The 17,728-nt window shown below is 35.9% G+C and overlaps 1 protein-coding gene across 26 annotated transcripts in view; it reads left to right on the forward strand.

Moving 5' to 3' along the window:
• The window catches only part of nbeaa (neurobeachin a), a 1,045,297-nt gene that overhangs the window by 901,311 nt on the left and 126,258 nt on the right, over positions 1–17,728 (forward strand). For all 26 annotated transcript variants that reach the window (XM_069891655.1, XM_069891654.1, XM_069891651.1 and 23 more), the window contains one exon: positions 13,926–14,066. In XM_069891655.1, coding sequence (XP_069747756.1) covers positions 13,926–14,066 — 141 coding nt within the window. The remainder of the gene's footprint in view (positions 1–13,925; positions 14,067–17,728) is intronic.

Here is a 17,728-nt window from a genome sequence, read left to right on the forward strand (position 1 = left end):
GAGAAGGGCATCGCTCTTTATCTACCTCTACTAGTAAGGCAGATGGTGCTTTTCCAGTACAAAAGGAGTGCATATACATGACAGCCAAGATGTTGACTACCTTGGCATCTGTTTTGAGCCTGAAAAATAACTGTCATCCATGAACATCTGAGCCTTTGGTAAACTTTTGATGATATTATTAGTTTCCTTCAAAGTCCATTAAAGTAAAAATAATTCAGATAACAACTGTTATTGATGATTCTTTTTTGCTCTGATTCTCCTTTTTCTCTCAGTTCATTATAACTTAGAAAGTTTATCAAACAACTTTTTTAAAATATATATAAAGAACCACAACAGAAATTTTACTTAAAATTGTAACCCAGATACAAAACCTAAAGATGTATGAGGTCAGGGAGTTTTGGCTGGACAGAGTAGAGCCTTGCCAATCAAGCTTGGTAACCACATTGTCAGCCATTGAGATTACTTTATAATTTTCACTTACTTTATAATTCTTGGAAGTTTATCCAGACTTTACTCAGAGAAGTTGCAGTTTCTATATCATCTTCTGTTCAATAAACTATTTTAGCAATTCCTGCACACAACTCTGGGAATCAAAAAAGCTGCGACTTTGAAAATATAGATTAGAGCAATGGGAGACACAATAGACTATAGATTCTGAAATCTGGAGCAAAATTCAATCTGCTGGAGCAATAGCATCAATGCGGCACTTGGTTTGCACTTCAGGTCAAAACCTTTCATCAAGATTGCTGCGAAACCAAGGACCAATAGGGGACAGGTGAATCAGAGAGGGAGTGAATGATGATGGACACAGGATGAGGGAAGGATTTGGAATACAATTGCAGGTGATTGGTAGGTGCCAGAAAAAGTGAGAAAAGAAAAAAATAGGGGTGCGGTGGATGGAGCAAGAGGACCCAGGGGAGTGTGAAGGTGGAGACACCTGGAAGATGGTGATAGGTGGGACCAAAGGCTACCAGTGCTGGAATCTGACAAGAAGGAGATAACAAAGGTTAAAGGAATCCTCAGGGGAGGGGTAAGGAACTGATGGAACCAGAAGTAAGAGAGGATCTGATGAGGGAAATGTGTGGTCAAGGTTAATAGAAACAGGAAGTAGAGGGGAATGAAAATAAGTGGGGGGTGTGGTTCTGTGGAAAAAGTGACAAATTGGGAGGGGGAGGACTGAAGATGGATCAGAAGAAAAGAGAAGAAAACAGGAGGTGAAGGTTATCTGAAATTGCAAAATGCATGGTTCATACCATTGGGTGATGTTCCTCCAGTGTGCTTGGCAATATTACATCCATTTCCCATAAAATGCCTCAAATGATATCAACAGTTGTGCCACATTGAACATTTAATGAGTGTACATTCTAACTGGTGTAAAGGGTGACTCTTCTTATTTATTATTTTGAATTAATTATCCCATTTTTAAAGCCCGGCACCCAAATGTGAGCTACCAAGGTCAATGATGAAAGGCAAAGTGTCATCAGCTACAAGAGATTGATAGAGAGTTGAAATTGACAAACACAGCATTGCACATGGGAACCCAACAACGTCCTTTTGGATCCTCTTAATTGAAATTTGTGATGTTATGTAAAAAAAAGGACAAAAGTAACAGAGCACTATTTCTTCTTCTTTCTTTGGCTTGGCTTCGCGGACGAAGATTTATGGAGGGGTAAATGTCCACGTCAGCTGCAAGCTCGTTTGTGGCTGACAAGTCCGATGCGGGACAGGCAGACACGGTTGCAGCGGTTGCAAGGGAAAATTGGTGGGTTGGGGTTGGGTGTTGGGTTTTTCCTCCTTTGTCTTTTGTCAGTGAGGTGGGCTCTGCGGTCTTCTTCAAAGGAGGTTGCTGGCCGCTGAACTGTGAGGCGCCAAGATGCACGGTTGGAGGCGAGATCAGCCCACTGGCGGTGGTCAATGTGGCAGGCACCAAGAGATTTCTTTAGGCAGTCCTTGTACCTCTTCTTTGGTGCACCTCTGTCACGGGGGCCAGTGGAGAGCTCGCCATAGAACACGATCTTGGGAAGGCGATGGTCCTCCATTCTGGAGACATGACCTACCCAGCGCAATTGGATCTTCAGCAGCGTGGATTCGATGCTGTCGGCCTCTGCCATCTCGAGTACTTCGATGTTGGAGATGAAGTCGCTCCAATGAATGTTGAGAATGGAGCGGAGACAATGCTGGTGGAAGCGTTCTAGGAGCCGTAGGTGATGCCGGTAGAGGACCCATGATTCGGAGCCGAACAGGAGTGTGGGTATGACAACGGCTCTGTATACGCTAATCTTTGTGAGGTTTTTCAGTTGATTGTTTTTCCAGACTCTTTTGTGTAGTCTTCCAAAGGCGCTATTTGCCTTGGCGAGTCTGTTGTCTATCTCGTTGAACACCATTAAACTACAGTTACACAATATGTAGGTCAATGTTGTGAGTGAATTGATTTTGTTTACAACGGACTTTGCAATGAATCATACACTTCTCCCTACATCGAACTCTGTGCCTGATCCAATGTTCACTGCAAATATTCTGAAAGTTAAGTTAGTCATCCAAGTTTCAAACCACATGTGGCCATACTAATACAACATTTCCAGCAAGCCAAGAGGTAAGATCTGAAGAGTAAGATGAATCGTGATTCTGTGAGCTTGAGTGAGGGATTCCAGCTGTTTGTCTTGATGCAAAAATTAAAAAATGTTGTCCTTTCTTGCTCCATGTTGTGGGAAGACATATCGAGTAAAATGTAAATAATAAAATCTACAGATGCTGGCATCTTCTACGGTACCCAAAAATACTGGAGAAACTAAACAGGTTGCATGCTTAGAAATGAAAAGGCAGTTGACATTTCATGCCTGAACCCTACTTTAGGAGTGCTTAAAATCAAGCAGATGCCAAAATAAAAGGTGGGGAGAGGGAAATGGGAAAGGGATAGGAAGGATGGATGCAGACTGGGAGATCACTTTGTTGAGATGGATGCAGATTGGGCCATCATTTTGCTCTCTCCACGGCAAAAACAAGGACTTCCCAGTGACCAATCACTTCAATTGCATGCCTCGTTGCCACCTTGATATGGACCTCATGTACTGCCAAGTTGAGGCCATTCATAAATTTAATCAAGACCTGCGTGGATGAATGTGTACCCATGTGCACGTACCTGGTGTTCCCCAACCAGAAGCCATGGATGAATCAGAAAATTTGCAACTTGCTGAGGTCAAGCAAAAAGGTGTTTAAGGCTGGGGATTGGAAACTTTACAAGAAGTCCAGGTATGATACAAGTGTACAAATAAAACCAGTTAATAGCAGTGGTATCTTTGTGTAAACAGTATGTTCAAAGAGCAGCTTGGTGATGTTCCTCAAACCTCATGCTGAAGTTAAGCAAGAGACTATAAAATAGAGGACATTTGCACTGCCTAATGAAATTAATTGTTCCCACCATCAACAGTGACCAAAATATTCCTCAAAATCAAGGTAAAGGAAGATAGGATTTTCAAGCTAGGCTTCAAATGCTAATCTTCAATGGAAGAGCTTTGATACATAAAAATTCCATTTTTTTTTAAAGTGTACAGTTTTAAATAAAATATAAGAAAAGTGTACAGTTTGTTATGTGTAAAATAGTTCAAGAACAAATCAACACATTTAATAGGTTGTAAACCTTTGAGAATGGAACTATAAAGTGAAGGCTGAACAAATGTTTCTGCTTTCATCTTGAGGTACCTGATTAAAGAACAATTATAAGCACTGGTTTTGTAGTAAAACCTTACACTAAAATATCTTGCAGTTATCCTCTGCTAAAATTCCTTTATTCTGAACCATCTGATAGCATGTAGATGCATTTGTATATTTATTTAAATAATAGTTAATAATTTTATTTAAATATATCTGAGATTGATATCCCAAATCTATTTTTCTGTTAAAATTAAATACAGAAATACAATATTGGCTCATTTTTAAAAGTATAGAACTAGGTATGATTTACTGAATAAATGAGTCATACTGCTCAGGACTTCCTTAAACCTACATATCTTAATATCTATCTTCAATAACCAACCAGCGAAGTTCCACTGATTTTGTTAGATGCCCATTAACTCCATTCGCTCCCCATTTCCTCTTGCTAAAACATGGGTATATCATTTTATTTTTTCTGCATATTTTTACCCCACTCCACTTTATTACCAAGTTCATTTTCTACAAACATATTGTCACAGCAAATAAAAGCCACATTTACACAATCCAAAAATTTTTCTTGCAGATAAATTTCACATGGAGGGTGGATCTTGTTCTTTTACCTATTCCTGCATTCATGAGTAGACAAGATTGCAAATGGTCAAGCTCTTTGGTAAAAGAAACAACCATTTTCTAAATGGGGAGAGAATTCCAAAAGCAGAGGTACAGAGGGACTTGGGAGTCTAGTCCTATTGGTTAATTTGCAGGTTGAGTTGGTAAGGAAGGCAAATACAAAGATGGCATTCATTTTGTGGACTAGAATATAAAAGGATTTAAACAGAGGCTTATATGTGTTGGTCAGATCACATTTGGAATATTGTGAACAGTTTTTGGACCCCTATCAAAGAAAGGATGTGCTGGTGTTATAGAGGTTCCAGTGGAGGTACATGTGAATGATCTCTAATGTATGAGGAGTATTTGATGGCTTTGAACCTTTACTTGCTAGGAGGAAAGGGAGATCTTACTGAATCCTTTATATTGAAGGAATGAATAGAATGGATGTGGAGTTGTTTCCATTAAGAGAGTCTCGGACTAGAGGGCACAGTCACTGAATAAAAAGATGTTCATTTTGAACAGAGATGAGGAAAAATTTCTTCATCATTTACCCTACCATTGGCAACCTTTTTTAGCTACCTAGGGTGAAATTTTCTTCCTGATTTCTTCTGCCCTTCAAACATTCTTTCCTTTCAATTGACTCACCTATTTGACTAAGCTTTTCTTTAGTTACCAATTTATTTAATCTGCAGCCAAGGAGTAACAGAAAGCAAATTTTGTTTTAGTAAAACTGTTTAACCTTTGTTCATTCTTGCCTTTGATAGTCTGTCCACCATGAATGTTCCTAAATGAAATACCTGCATTGTACCACTTCTCAGGACAATAGACATAATTCCCTCAATGTTCTATAACCTGATTTTGAAAAATTATACTTATTTATGAAAAATCAACCAAAACTCTGAGGATGAATCTTCTCATGTTAAAACGTCACTAAACCCAGATGCTTGCACAACCATTCACCTGTAAGTTAACCCACAGTCATCTGGTGGCTCAAACTTACAGTCATCTACCATAACAAGGACTCACAAGGACATGCTACATGACTGACAAATTAGAACCAGTCAGGCTTCTAGAAGAGAAGATTCTCTCACAAAAAAAATCTTATAAATTAAACCTGTTTTCAGGCAGCTCTCAGCCGATATTTACTGGAAGTTATTGATGTAATATAATTGAATGGCCTTCCATTTTTATCCCAGACACTGCATTGCATGGAAATGTTCTCTATATTAGGTATTAATAAATCAAAATTAAGATAGCAATGACAAAGCCAATCACTGTAATAATGTGCTAACTTCATGTGCCTCTTGTCACAGTATTTTCTTATAACTTTAAGAGCATACTTTATTGCGGGTTTTATATTTTACTATATTTCCTTCCTTTTTGTTTTTCAGGAACAATCTTGATAAAGTTTTTATTTTAATGAAATCTCTCATGGTAGACTGATAATGAATGTAAAATGTCAAGGGATTTGAGAGGAAGCGGCAAGTTGAATTTGGGATTGGCTCAGTTGGTGAAAGAAGATGGAAATTTTGCTGACTGGATAGATGAATGTCTTAAGCTTCCATAGTATTTATTGTTTTATCCCTTCCCTTTTGTGATCTCTATCAATGGTTTGAAATAAAAGAAGTAGGGATGCTGAGGAAGGAAGTTATAGATTGCAGGAAATCATCAATGGATGAATTAAGTGGCAAATGGAAATTATTTCAAAGAAATGACAGATATTGTGTTTGGAGAGGGGAGTGTACCATAAATGGTAGATCATAAAAAGTGTAGAAGACCAAAGGGATTTGAGAGTCTATAGATCATAGAAAGTGTAGAAGACCAAAGGGATCTGAGAATCTATAGATCATAAAAAGTGTAGAAGACCAAAGGGATCTGAGAGTCTATATCCACAAATTCTTGAAGGTTACAGGTCTGGAAGGGAAGGTGCTTGTGAACACATGGGATATTTGTATCACAACCTGGTTTTGCAATTCGAGTGCCCAGGAACACCAAAGGTTGCAGAAGGTAACAAACATACCTGAGTCCATCACAGGTCCCGACCTTCCAATCATTGAAGACATCTATGTGAGATACTTCCTTAAGAAGGCAGCCAACATCATAAAGGACCCTGATCCTAACCTCTTCTTGCTGTTACCGTAGGGAAGAGATATAGAGCTTAGAAGACCAGTATTTCTCAGTTCATGTGCTGTTTCTTTCCAACAGCTATCAGGCTCTTGAACAGATCCTTATTGCACTAATTATAAACCAGTCAGACACCATAAAAAGACCTGCTGAACTATAGTATCAGTATTTTTTTTCTTACACTATGGCAACTTAAATTTAAATGTTTAAAATTTAAATGTAGACTTACAGCACGGTAACAGGCCATTTTGGCCCACAAGTCTGTGCCGTCCAATTTACACCCAATTAACCTACAACCTTGTATGTTTTGAACAGTGGGAGTAAACCAGAACCCTCGGGGAAAATCCATGCAGACACAGGAAGAACGTGCAAAGTCCTTACAGACAGCATGGGATTCAAACTCCGGTCCCGATTGCTGGCGCTGTAAAGACGTTGCGCTAACCACAACACCAACTGTGAATACAAAATTTATGATCTATCTAATGTATTTATCTGTCTTAATTTAATTTAAAGTATAATATTGTAGGTTTTTTTAACAATGTACTTGTTCAGCTACAGCAAGTATGGATTTCAGAACATATGTACAATTCATTGTGCAATGCATATGACAATAAACATTATTATTTGCTGTTTCTACCATACAATACAAGAGCAGGGAAGTCAAGCTAAAATTGTTCAAGAACCTAGTTAACTCTCAGTTAGAATAAACTATACTTGTAATTACCAAGCTACTGAAAGGATGTGGAGACACACTGGAGACTGCAAATGCTGGACACTGGAGCAGAAAAAAAAACCCAATCTGATGGAGGAATTTAGCAGGTCGAGTATCAGCAGTCTTGATAAAGAGTTTTGCCCTGAAATATTGACCATTGTTTTTCTCCCATTGATGCTGCTTGACCTATTGAATTCTCCAGCAGATTGTTTTTTTTCACTGGTGAAAGCATGAGATTGCACAGGAGATTATGCCAAGGAGGATCACAAGGACAAGAGAATTTTAGTTATGAGGAGAGATTGGCTAGGCTGGGTATGTTCTTTTCCAGGAGAGAAGATTGAAAGATAATTTAACTACAGACTCAACAGGATGAACAGGATGGAACTATCTTAATTTTTTTAATTATGAGGGGTATAGTCAGAGTGAATATAGGTAGGCTTTTTCCACCAGGGTTGGTGAGATACAAACCAGAGGACATGGGTTAAAGGTGAAAGGGGAAAGGTTTAGGGGGAACAGTTTAGGGGGAACATTAGAGGGAATTTCATCACATAGATAGTGGTGGGAGTGTGGAACAAGCTGCCAGCTGAAGTGGTGAACATGGGCTCAATTTTAATATTTAAAAAGAATTTTGAAAGTTACATGGATGGGAGGGGTATGGAGGGCTATGGACTGGGTACAGGTTTATGGGATTAGGCAGAAAAATAGTTTGGCACAGACTAGAAAGGCAAAAGGGCCTGTTTGTGTTCAGTAATGTTTTATGGTTCTCATTTGACTTACTACAAGACATAAGTTAATTGGTAAAATGTATGAGAGAAGAAAGTTGATGGGGTATGGGAACTTACTGCCTGAAAAGAGTGGAGGCTGAAGAGCTCATCATATTCAAAGTATATCTTGATGAGTGCAGTAAACTGGAATTCACTGTCTATGTTTTGTTCGGACGGCTGGCTCCTCCCCTGGCTCCACCCTCACCTCCCCAGTATAAACCCTGGTTTTCCCGCCTTACCTCAGATTCACCTGAGGACTATTGAGTCTACCGACCATTGATTATAAGCTATTAAAAGTGAGTCTACCGACCATTGATTATAAGCTATTAAAAACTCATTTGTCTCTGAGTGCAGTCAGTCATGTTACAATGAGTACTTCATCCATTACCATAACTTACAAAATATGGAGCTATGAAGCAAGATTAGCCAAAGTAGTTCTTTAACTGCTATGGAAATGGGAAACTGAGAAATGTTCTTTCCAAATCATAAAATAACTATACGATTCTATCTTTTTTAAGTCTTCTGTAGATGTTAATTAGTTGTTTTGATGTACTCTGTTTTCATGGGTGATGTTAAGGCATTGCTTCATACCAGCTACAGATGTGCATGATTACTTGTTGAAAAATCTCTAGACAATTTGAACTGATGTACATTGCATGGAGGAAATTATTGGAAGTCAAATATGAGACACTTGCAACTTACTTTGCTGAAAATAGAGTTGGTATTTTCCTCTGATGTACAGTTATCTGGAAGGTTCTCAAAGAATTAATGAAAAATAGAGGAGACATTGAATTTATTACATGTTAATAGATCCCCCGGTGAAGATGGCTTTCCACCAGAATTTTACAAAGAATTTAAAGCAGTGGTTCTCAACCTTTTCCTTTCCACTCACCATTTTAAGTAATCCCTGTGTGATCGGTGCTCTGTGAGGGATTGTTTAAAGTGGTAGGTGAGTGGGAAGGGAAGGTTGAGAATCACTGCTCTAAATCCAATCATTACTGAAATATTTTGCTTGAGAAAAAAATGTCATTGGCCCATTTCCTTTGGAGTTATGAAACCATGCACATAACAAATCAATTAGGTACAATTAAAACAGTGGTTTTCAAACTTTTTCCTTCCACCCACATACCAATTTAAGCAACTCCTTAATAATCACAGAGCACTATGGCATGGGTGACTTAAAGTGGTATGTGAGTGGAAAGAAAAAGGTTGAGATCCACTGATTTAAAGATTTATTAATTGCCTCTCTTTATGCAGGTTTTGAATAAAGCAGTGGGATCCCAAACTTTGCTGGAATCCTTCTCAACAGCAATAATAACAGTGATTCCTAAGAAAGATAGGGACCCATTGAAATCATCATCATATAGACTGATCCCTTTGTTAAATGCTGATTATAAAATATTAGCGAAGGTGTTGGCAAATAGATTGACTACATTTTTGCCTAAAATTATATATAAGGACCAAACAGAATTTGTGAAGAAAAGACAATCAGCAGACAATGTATCAAGACTCAGCTTAATCCATTGGCCCAGAAAAGTGGTGAACATAGTGTGGCAGTTGTTTTGGATGCAGAAATGGCCTTTAATAAATTAAAATGGGACTTTTTATTTAAAGTAGTGGAAAAATTTTGACTAGGTCAAAATTTCATAAATTGGATTCGAGCTCTTCGACATTCCCACTATCTAGGTCTAGTAGACAAAGATGCCCACTATCACCAGCCTTCTTTGTACTGGCCATAGAACCTTTGGCTGAAGCCATTCGACATTACCCAAACATTTAGGGGTTCAGAGTGGACCAAAATGAGCATAAAATCAAGTCTTTTTGCAGACGATATACTAATATATCTGATGGAACCTGTAACTTCCCTCCAAGGACTGCATTTGCAATTGGAAGATTATGGGAAGGTTTCTGGATTTAAGATCAATTGGAATAAAAGTGAGATAATAGCTTTAATGAATGGAGATTATACAGATTACAAAAGAAATACACAGTTCAGATGACCGGCAAATAGGATCAAATACTTGGGGATTAAAGTAAATAATGACTTATAAAATTTATATAAGTTGAATTATTTCCCCTTGCTTAAGAAAATTGAAGAGGATTTAAATAAATGGGTCACTCTCCTGATAACATTGATTGGTAAAGTGAATTGTATTAAAATGAACATATTTCCTCATCTAGAATACCTCTTCCAGACTCTCACAACACCACTACCACAGAAATTCTTTTAAAATTTGAATAAATTAATTAGGAAATTTTTATGGAAAGGTAAGTTAGCTAGAATCTCCATGGAAAAATTATTGGGTGGCCCAGATGAACTTCGTCCCTTCCCTCTTTGATGAAAGAGACAAGCCTTCTTGGGTAGAAATTTAATTGCTCCAAGTCAGGGAAAGAGTGGCAGATGAATTTATATACAAATGGGCTGTTAACTTTATTTTTGCTGGAAAAGAAGAACCAACAATAAAGCACATTTTGAGTATTTGGTATAAAATGAATAATTTATTTGGCACGAGGAAAAATTGTACCCCAAAAGCACACTTGTTTCAGAACAGATTAATTCCTTTAACTATGGACAATTTAATTTTACATGCCTGGTTTCATAAAAGGATTAAATATGTTGAAGATTGTTATGTACAATGGCAATTAATGTCATTCAAACAATTAAAAAATAAATACAATATTTTTAATAATACAATCATCTGTTACTTTCAATTAAGAGCTTTTCTCACAGAAGAATTAGGACCGCCCATGATGTTACCAGAGTGCAGTGAAATGGAGATTCTAATTCAAAAGGGGAACACAAAGAAATTCACTTAGGTTATGTATTCTTTACTTCAGTCAGGTACTCCTAATAGATCAAAAGAAAGATGGGAATCAGACTTGGCTATTAGTATTTATAATAAAACCTGGTCAAATTTATGCCATGGTTGTATGACCAATACAATTAATGTAAGATGTAGGCTGGTACAATATACTTTTTTGCATCAGCAATATCTTATCCCACAAAATTACATAAGCTCTAATTTTTCTGATATATGTTTTAGATGCAGGGAAGAAACAGATACTTTCTTACATTCTACCTGGTCATGTTCCAAATTGAAACCCTTTTGAGAAAATTTATGAGTTTTACAAAATCAAATTATTGGGAAGCAATTGCTTTTGTCTAGAATTGTTTCTCTTAGGAAATATTGTGGAAGTAAATCCTAAAATGAGCTGCCTAAGTATCAATTAGAGTTTCTTAAAATTGCATTGGCAGTGGCCAGGAAATGTATTACAGTTACCTGGAAGTCTGATTCTATTTTGGAAATAGCTCATTGGAATTCTGAAACACATAGCTATGTTTCCCTCGAATAAATAATTTACAATTTAAGGAATAAGTACAACATGTTTTTGCAGGTATGGGAACCTTGCCTACAAAGTGTAAGGGTGAATACTTAATAAATAAGATATTTATTATATTTATTTTTCTTCCTTTTATTTGAGATCTAGACAAAAATAATTGGTCTCCCCTTTTTTTGTTGGATTTCAGATCTCGACAGCTACTTTATTCACTTTTCCTTTTTCCTTCTCTTTCTTCTCTTCTTTTTTTCTGTCCTATTTTCTTTGTTCCTATTTCTCTTTTTCTTCATTTATTTAGGTTTTTCTTGGGGGGGGTTGGGGGATAGGGGCTATATTTGGAACAAATATCATTGAATAATTCACATTTAATTATTTATCTGTGATGTATTTTTTGTTGATATAATCAAAATAAAATAATTAATGAAATAATGAACTGTATAGCTTGAGCAAAAAGACACTGCCATTAAGGATCAAACATTTTCTAAAATAGTTTCTGTTCATTATAACAGTATAAAATTTTCATAAACCTAATATTTTATGGATCTAGGATTTATATTGGCAGCCGGAATTAATAAACTTCAAAATCCTCAATTTGACAACTTCAGTTCAGATATTAAGAATCAGTAAGGAAAATTATTAATCCTAAGGCTATTCTGTCTGTGTTTTATAATAGTTGAAGTAGTCCTTTTGGAAAAACGATCAGTTGGCCTTACTAAGCCTGCCCAAAGTGTGACTTGAGTACCATTTGATAATTAGTTATGTAAGAGGCTAGGTTGCAGGGAATGGAGTGAGACAGAAGGGACTGACTCTTCTGCTAGAAGCCAAAATTGATTCAAAAGGCTGAATAGCCTCTTCCTGTGTTATATTATGATACTTAAGGGACATGTAGGAACATATGAAATAGGAACAAGAATCACACTTGGGATCCCTCTGTCATCTGACAAAATAGTAGATGATCTTCCTCAACTTTATTTTCCTGCCTCATCCACATTGGTCTTGTTTCTCCTAAATTCCAAAAATTTTGAAATGCACAATGACTAAGCATTTTGAGGAAAAGAATTCCAAATATTTGTAACCAAGTGAGAGTAGACATAACTCAGACATTTACTGTAAATGTCAGACCCCTTATCCTGTGACCATATCCTGTCCACCCAAGGGAAACCAATCCTTATTATCCACCCTATCAATCCCTTTCAGAATTTATATTTCAATGGGATAACCTCTCATTCTACACTTACCTCTCCTCATTCATATCCAATTACCACAGTCTCGAGATAACTGGAAAAAAAATCAATGTTTCCAAATGGCAAAGCTTATCTTTCAAGAAAACTGGTTGATAGAGGTTATTAAATGCTTAGTCAATGAACCATGGTCCAAAACTTAATAAAAATGAATGTTTTTGATTTATTTTCAATTTGAATAGTATAATTGAAATTTTAGGGAAACTCAGCAAAAGTTAGCAAAACATATGATCCATTTTTCATATTTTTGAAATCAATATATCCTTAATCTATAAATATACTTATATTTTAAAGTATTTACCGTGTATTTTAAAGTCTAACTAACGGTAGCTTGTTTACATAATGGACAGTGGATTATATTATTAAAACTTTACTACAAGATTCTACAAAGATCAATTCCACAAAAATGGAAAATAAAAAAACAGGATGAAATGTCATTGAAGATAATATTCAGTGGCATAAAATGAAGAGGTGATCTGCTGAAATGCACTTTAAAAGAGAATGCTGCATAAAGCTTATATTTATCAAGTATATTGTGGAATGATAAAATATTTTAATTATATTTAGTGATTCATTGCATATGAGTTTTTAAATATATTTAAGATATAATTTCAACAAAACTGTTCCACACTGCTTTATATCATGTAACACCTTAGATTTCTTCCCTCAGGATATTGTTATCTTAAAATCCACAGCATTTGATGGGTTGTTTCTCATTTGTGAGACATCACTGAGAAATACAGACATGTTAACAATTCTATACTGTAGGATTTAGTTGTCAAGCACTAGAAATAACCCAGACCTTACAGATAAAGAGGCATGCTGAAAATGTCAATTAGGGGTTTTTGAGGCAACATTTCAAATCGTGTGTTTGGAAAAAAATGATTTTTTCAGGTAGTGTCTCGTGGAAAGCTCATTACTGTGTAGTCATTAACCTATCTCTTCATTCATATCTGAATGCAGTTTGGTCCATAAGTTGTACAGTTAAAATACAGTTTCATGGATCACTACCCTGGCTATGACGTAACTAACAAAATAGTATATGCCTTCCAACATTCTGGAAATTTTGTGACTCAAGAAAGTACAATGCATAATATTTAGTTAACAGACTGTTAAACAATTCACATTGAATCAAATTTGAAGCTCTGCTGTATAGCTCATTTGGAGAAGTTATTAATTTGTCTGTAATGTCTTCCTCAATAGGTTGCTCAGTCAAAACAGTAACATTTCACGGAATAGAAACAAATAGCCTTAAGAAGCTATTTTATGTAAACTGACAAAAACAAATCCCCTCTGCATTTCTAGTAATGAAGAAATGTTTTGTCTTCTTTCCATACAAAAATGAACTGGAAAATTTATTACTGCAAGAATCTATTTTAATAATTGAGGAACAATCAACTTAAGGGAAGCTGCATTTTATTTTTCCAGATGATATTTAAAGTTAACACTGATTATTTACTATCTGCATTTCTTCCCTGACAGCCTATTGGATCTTTGAACCCAAAGCGTGCCGTTTTCTATGCTGAACGATATGAGACATGGGAGGATGATCAAGTTCCATCTTACCATTACAATACCCATTATTCTACAGCTACTTCAACACTATCTTGGCTTGTCAGGATTGTGAGTATCTTTAATTTAAAAATATGTGAATCAACAAAAGAAACAGACCATTCAGTCCAACTAGTCAAAGTCAATATTTTGAGCTAATTTCTTCTGGAATATTGTATAATTGCAAATGTCATAATTTATCAAGCAATGCAAAAAAAAATCATAAAAATAATTTATTTTGTTATTCCCATCATACTCAAATGGTCCATCATGCCTTTGATGGACTTTGTATTATTTGGATTGGGCAATTTGAAAATTCTGTAGATTTATGTATCAATTGGCTAGAAAATTAAAACTATCAACATTTTATTGTAAAAAGTGAGAACTAATGAATAAGACCAAGTTATTATCATTACTATGGAAACAGTTTATTGTGTTGCAGATTATGAATATTATGAAAGCAAGTGCTAGAATATATAACATGAAATATTTAGTAATTTTATGCTAAATATTTAATTTATAGCATTATTTTAATGTGGCTGTAACAAAAGTTGTTATTTTCTTTCTTCTGTGGATTGAAGTTAAACATTTTGTGATGGCTTTATACAAATTCTAATAGTTGAAGTAATCCAATATAAATAAGGTTCAATGGTAAATTAAACAACTTTTCTGCTTCTTAAACATAGAGAAGGAATGCATTATTTCCACAATTCAGCATTCTAATTAACCTATCCCTCATTCCTAAATTTGCATTGATTTCATTGTTCATTATGTGTACAAATACTTGTTTAATAGTTATATCCTTAGGGGTTGCATTGAACTTTGAGAGAAACATGAATGTCGGTTAACAGTTTTCCAGGCAACCATAACATTGATTTTAAGCTTTTGAGTATTTTGTTTTACGTTGTTAAGGGTGTCCTAAATTTAATTACAGAAAATCATTACAAAAAATCTTTTGTGACAAAACCTATGAAAGTTTGTTAATACCTTTAAAATAGAAATGGGATTGATACAGAATGTAACTGCATTAAAAGATTGGGCAGTCCTAACAAATAAAATGTATTAGGCTGCACAGTTTGACATGAAATTACAAAATCAGATTAAACAATGACATAGCCTTTAGGTTGCACAGAGATATAGATTTTTTCAGATGTTTTTAAAGAGCATGCTTGGATAATCCTGCAAATTCATTAATTCTTCTCTTTAATGAATAACTGAAATTTCCAAGAGGAGAGTAATGTCTGATTGACACAAAAATAAAACCTATTTTTAACTCATGATTATTGATCTCTGATATCATTCAAGGTAGTGAATGGTAAGAGTGAGAAATAAAATGTAGGCTTTGAGGCTTTACCCACACTGACATTTGCAATATTGGTTTCCATTGCATATGCAAATACACATGTTTGAATGGAAAATTTATTCAACTAAAGTCTTTTTGGATTGTCATCATGAAGACATTTTGATCAAATGGTTTTAAATTGCATTATTATACCTTTTTAAACAATTACAACACATTTTAAAAAATCTTTTACAAGGCCTTGATGTGGTTTTGACCCAAACCACATGAGAAAATACCAACACTGTGCTATTCTGTTTTCTCAAAAAAATTAGGAGTTTTTTTTAAGATCAAAATTGACATGAATATGAGGATGTCACCATAGCATCGGGGAACTCATGGAATGATAATGATAATTTAGCTAGATGAATTCTGTCACCAGCCGTCTTTTGTGGTGAACTCCAAGGTTTGGAAAGCACCTTGTTTCCAGTAGTAAAATACAAAAGTCTGCAGGCACCATGGTTGAATTAAAAACACAATGCTAAGGAAACTCAACAGGTCAAATTTTTTCCTTTATATAGCAAAGATAAAAATACATAACGGATGTTTCAGGCTTGAGCCCTTCATCAAGGTATGGAAAAAGTTTGGCAGGCATCCGAATAAAAAGATGAGGGGGGGGCATGGTTACAAAGTCAGGAGGTAATAGGTGGAGAACAGAGGGACAGCACAGCAGCAAGCCAAGGGAGGAGGGATGGCTAGGTAAATAGAGAGGGAAGGGGGTGGAGAGCTGACAGAGGGAAGGGAAGGGAAAAGGAGAGCAGGTTAGCAGAAATTAGAAAAGTTAATGTTAATGCCATCTGACTGGAGAGTGTCCAGATGGAAAATCAGGTGTTGTTCCTCTAATTTAAGGGTGGTCTCGGTGGAATAATACGAGGCCATTGACAGATATCTGAGTATGGGAGTGTGATGCAGAACTGAAATGGTTATCCTCTGGTAGGTCTCTGTCACTGGAGTGGACAGAGCAAAGGTGCTCAGTGAAGCAATCTCCTATTCTGCACCCATTCTGTAGAGAAGGCCACAAAGGAGCCCCAGATGAAGTAAACAAATCCTGTGGATACTCGAGTGAAGTATTGTTTCACTTGAAAGGCCTGTTTGGGGCCCTGGACTGTGGGGAGGGAGGAGGTATGGGGGCTTCTCCACTATTACCTCCCTGCCTTTGGAACCACATCTCCCTCCTTTACCCTTTTATTCAGATGCCTGCCAACATTTTTCCATGCCTTGATGAAGGGCTCAACCCCAAAATGTCACTTATGCATTTTTATCATTGCTTTATAAAGAATTTTTTTTTTTGACCTGCTGAGTTTTTCCAGCAATGTGTTTTTAATTTGATTTCAGTACCTGTTACCTGGCTTCTGTTTGATCCTATTATCTTGACTATTTTCCTTTATAATTGCCTTATTGAAAGACAAGAATATTGTTGTTATTTATAACTCGTTCAAAAAAGATTTGTACCAAACTTGAGTTGTTTTCCAAGGTTTATTAAACCTTATATAGGTTACTACATTATTACAACTTTGTTATACAGAACTAAAACTATGATTAAATGATGCTTAAAATGATACTTAAAAATGGTCAATAAAAGTTTTCAGACTATTTCAAGCCCCTCCATCCTAGCAGAAGAAAGGGAATCAAAACTGACCATTTATCTTAAATGTGCAGGGAGTGAGAGACCTTGGCTAAGAATACATATCTATGGAGACACTGAAAGAATGTAAACAATGTCGAAACAGACTTATTGCAGAATCTGCATTTTAACCCTTACAATACTGACCCAGAATAATAATACCATTACAAAGAAAAAAAATCAAACATTGTAGTATATATCAGTTAAATATTCAAAAGAAAGTGAAAGTCAATTATTAAAACTTCTGTTTCTTGTAAAAGACTGATTCTGGTAATTGGTCTGTTCAGAAAAAACAATATTAGTCTTAATCTGAACTTAACATACAAGTCCTCTTTGGTCCTGGTTGGTATCAACAATCTTCCTCATCAACCAGGAATTTCAAGGCACCGAATGATCTGATGATCACAACATCCCCAGCTGTGAAATTGCATCTGATCTTAAACTATTTCTGACACTCCTGCAGCAGTGTATTTTCCGCTGTTGCCTTTTTCATACGATTCCAGGATGCGAAGTAATGGATTAAGAGGATAACTGAATCCATTTGTTCAAACATTATCTGAACAGCTTATTTTTGATTTTAGGGTCTTCTGGTAAAATTTCTTTTAATTTATCAGGATTTTGAGGCCACTCTTTTTGAGTTTGTAGAAGAAATCGAGCCCCTGACATCCACATATCATTCTTCAAAAAGTTCTAAATCTTGTGGTTTTTACTGTTGTTGTATTTGAACACACTAGTGCTATTTGTCCAAAATATGGAGTCTGTTAGTTTCAT

The sequence above is a fragment of the Narcine bancroftii genome, chromosome 7, assembly GCF_036971445.1.
Source record: "Narcine bancroftii isolate sNarBan1 chromosome 7, sNarBan1.hap1, whole genome shotgun sequence".
Lineage (NCBI taxonomy): Eukaryota > Metazoa > Chordata > Chondrichthyes > Torpediniformes > Narcinidae > Narcine > Narcine bancroftii.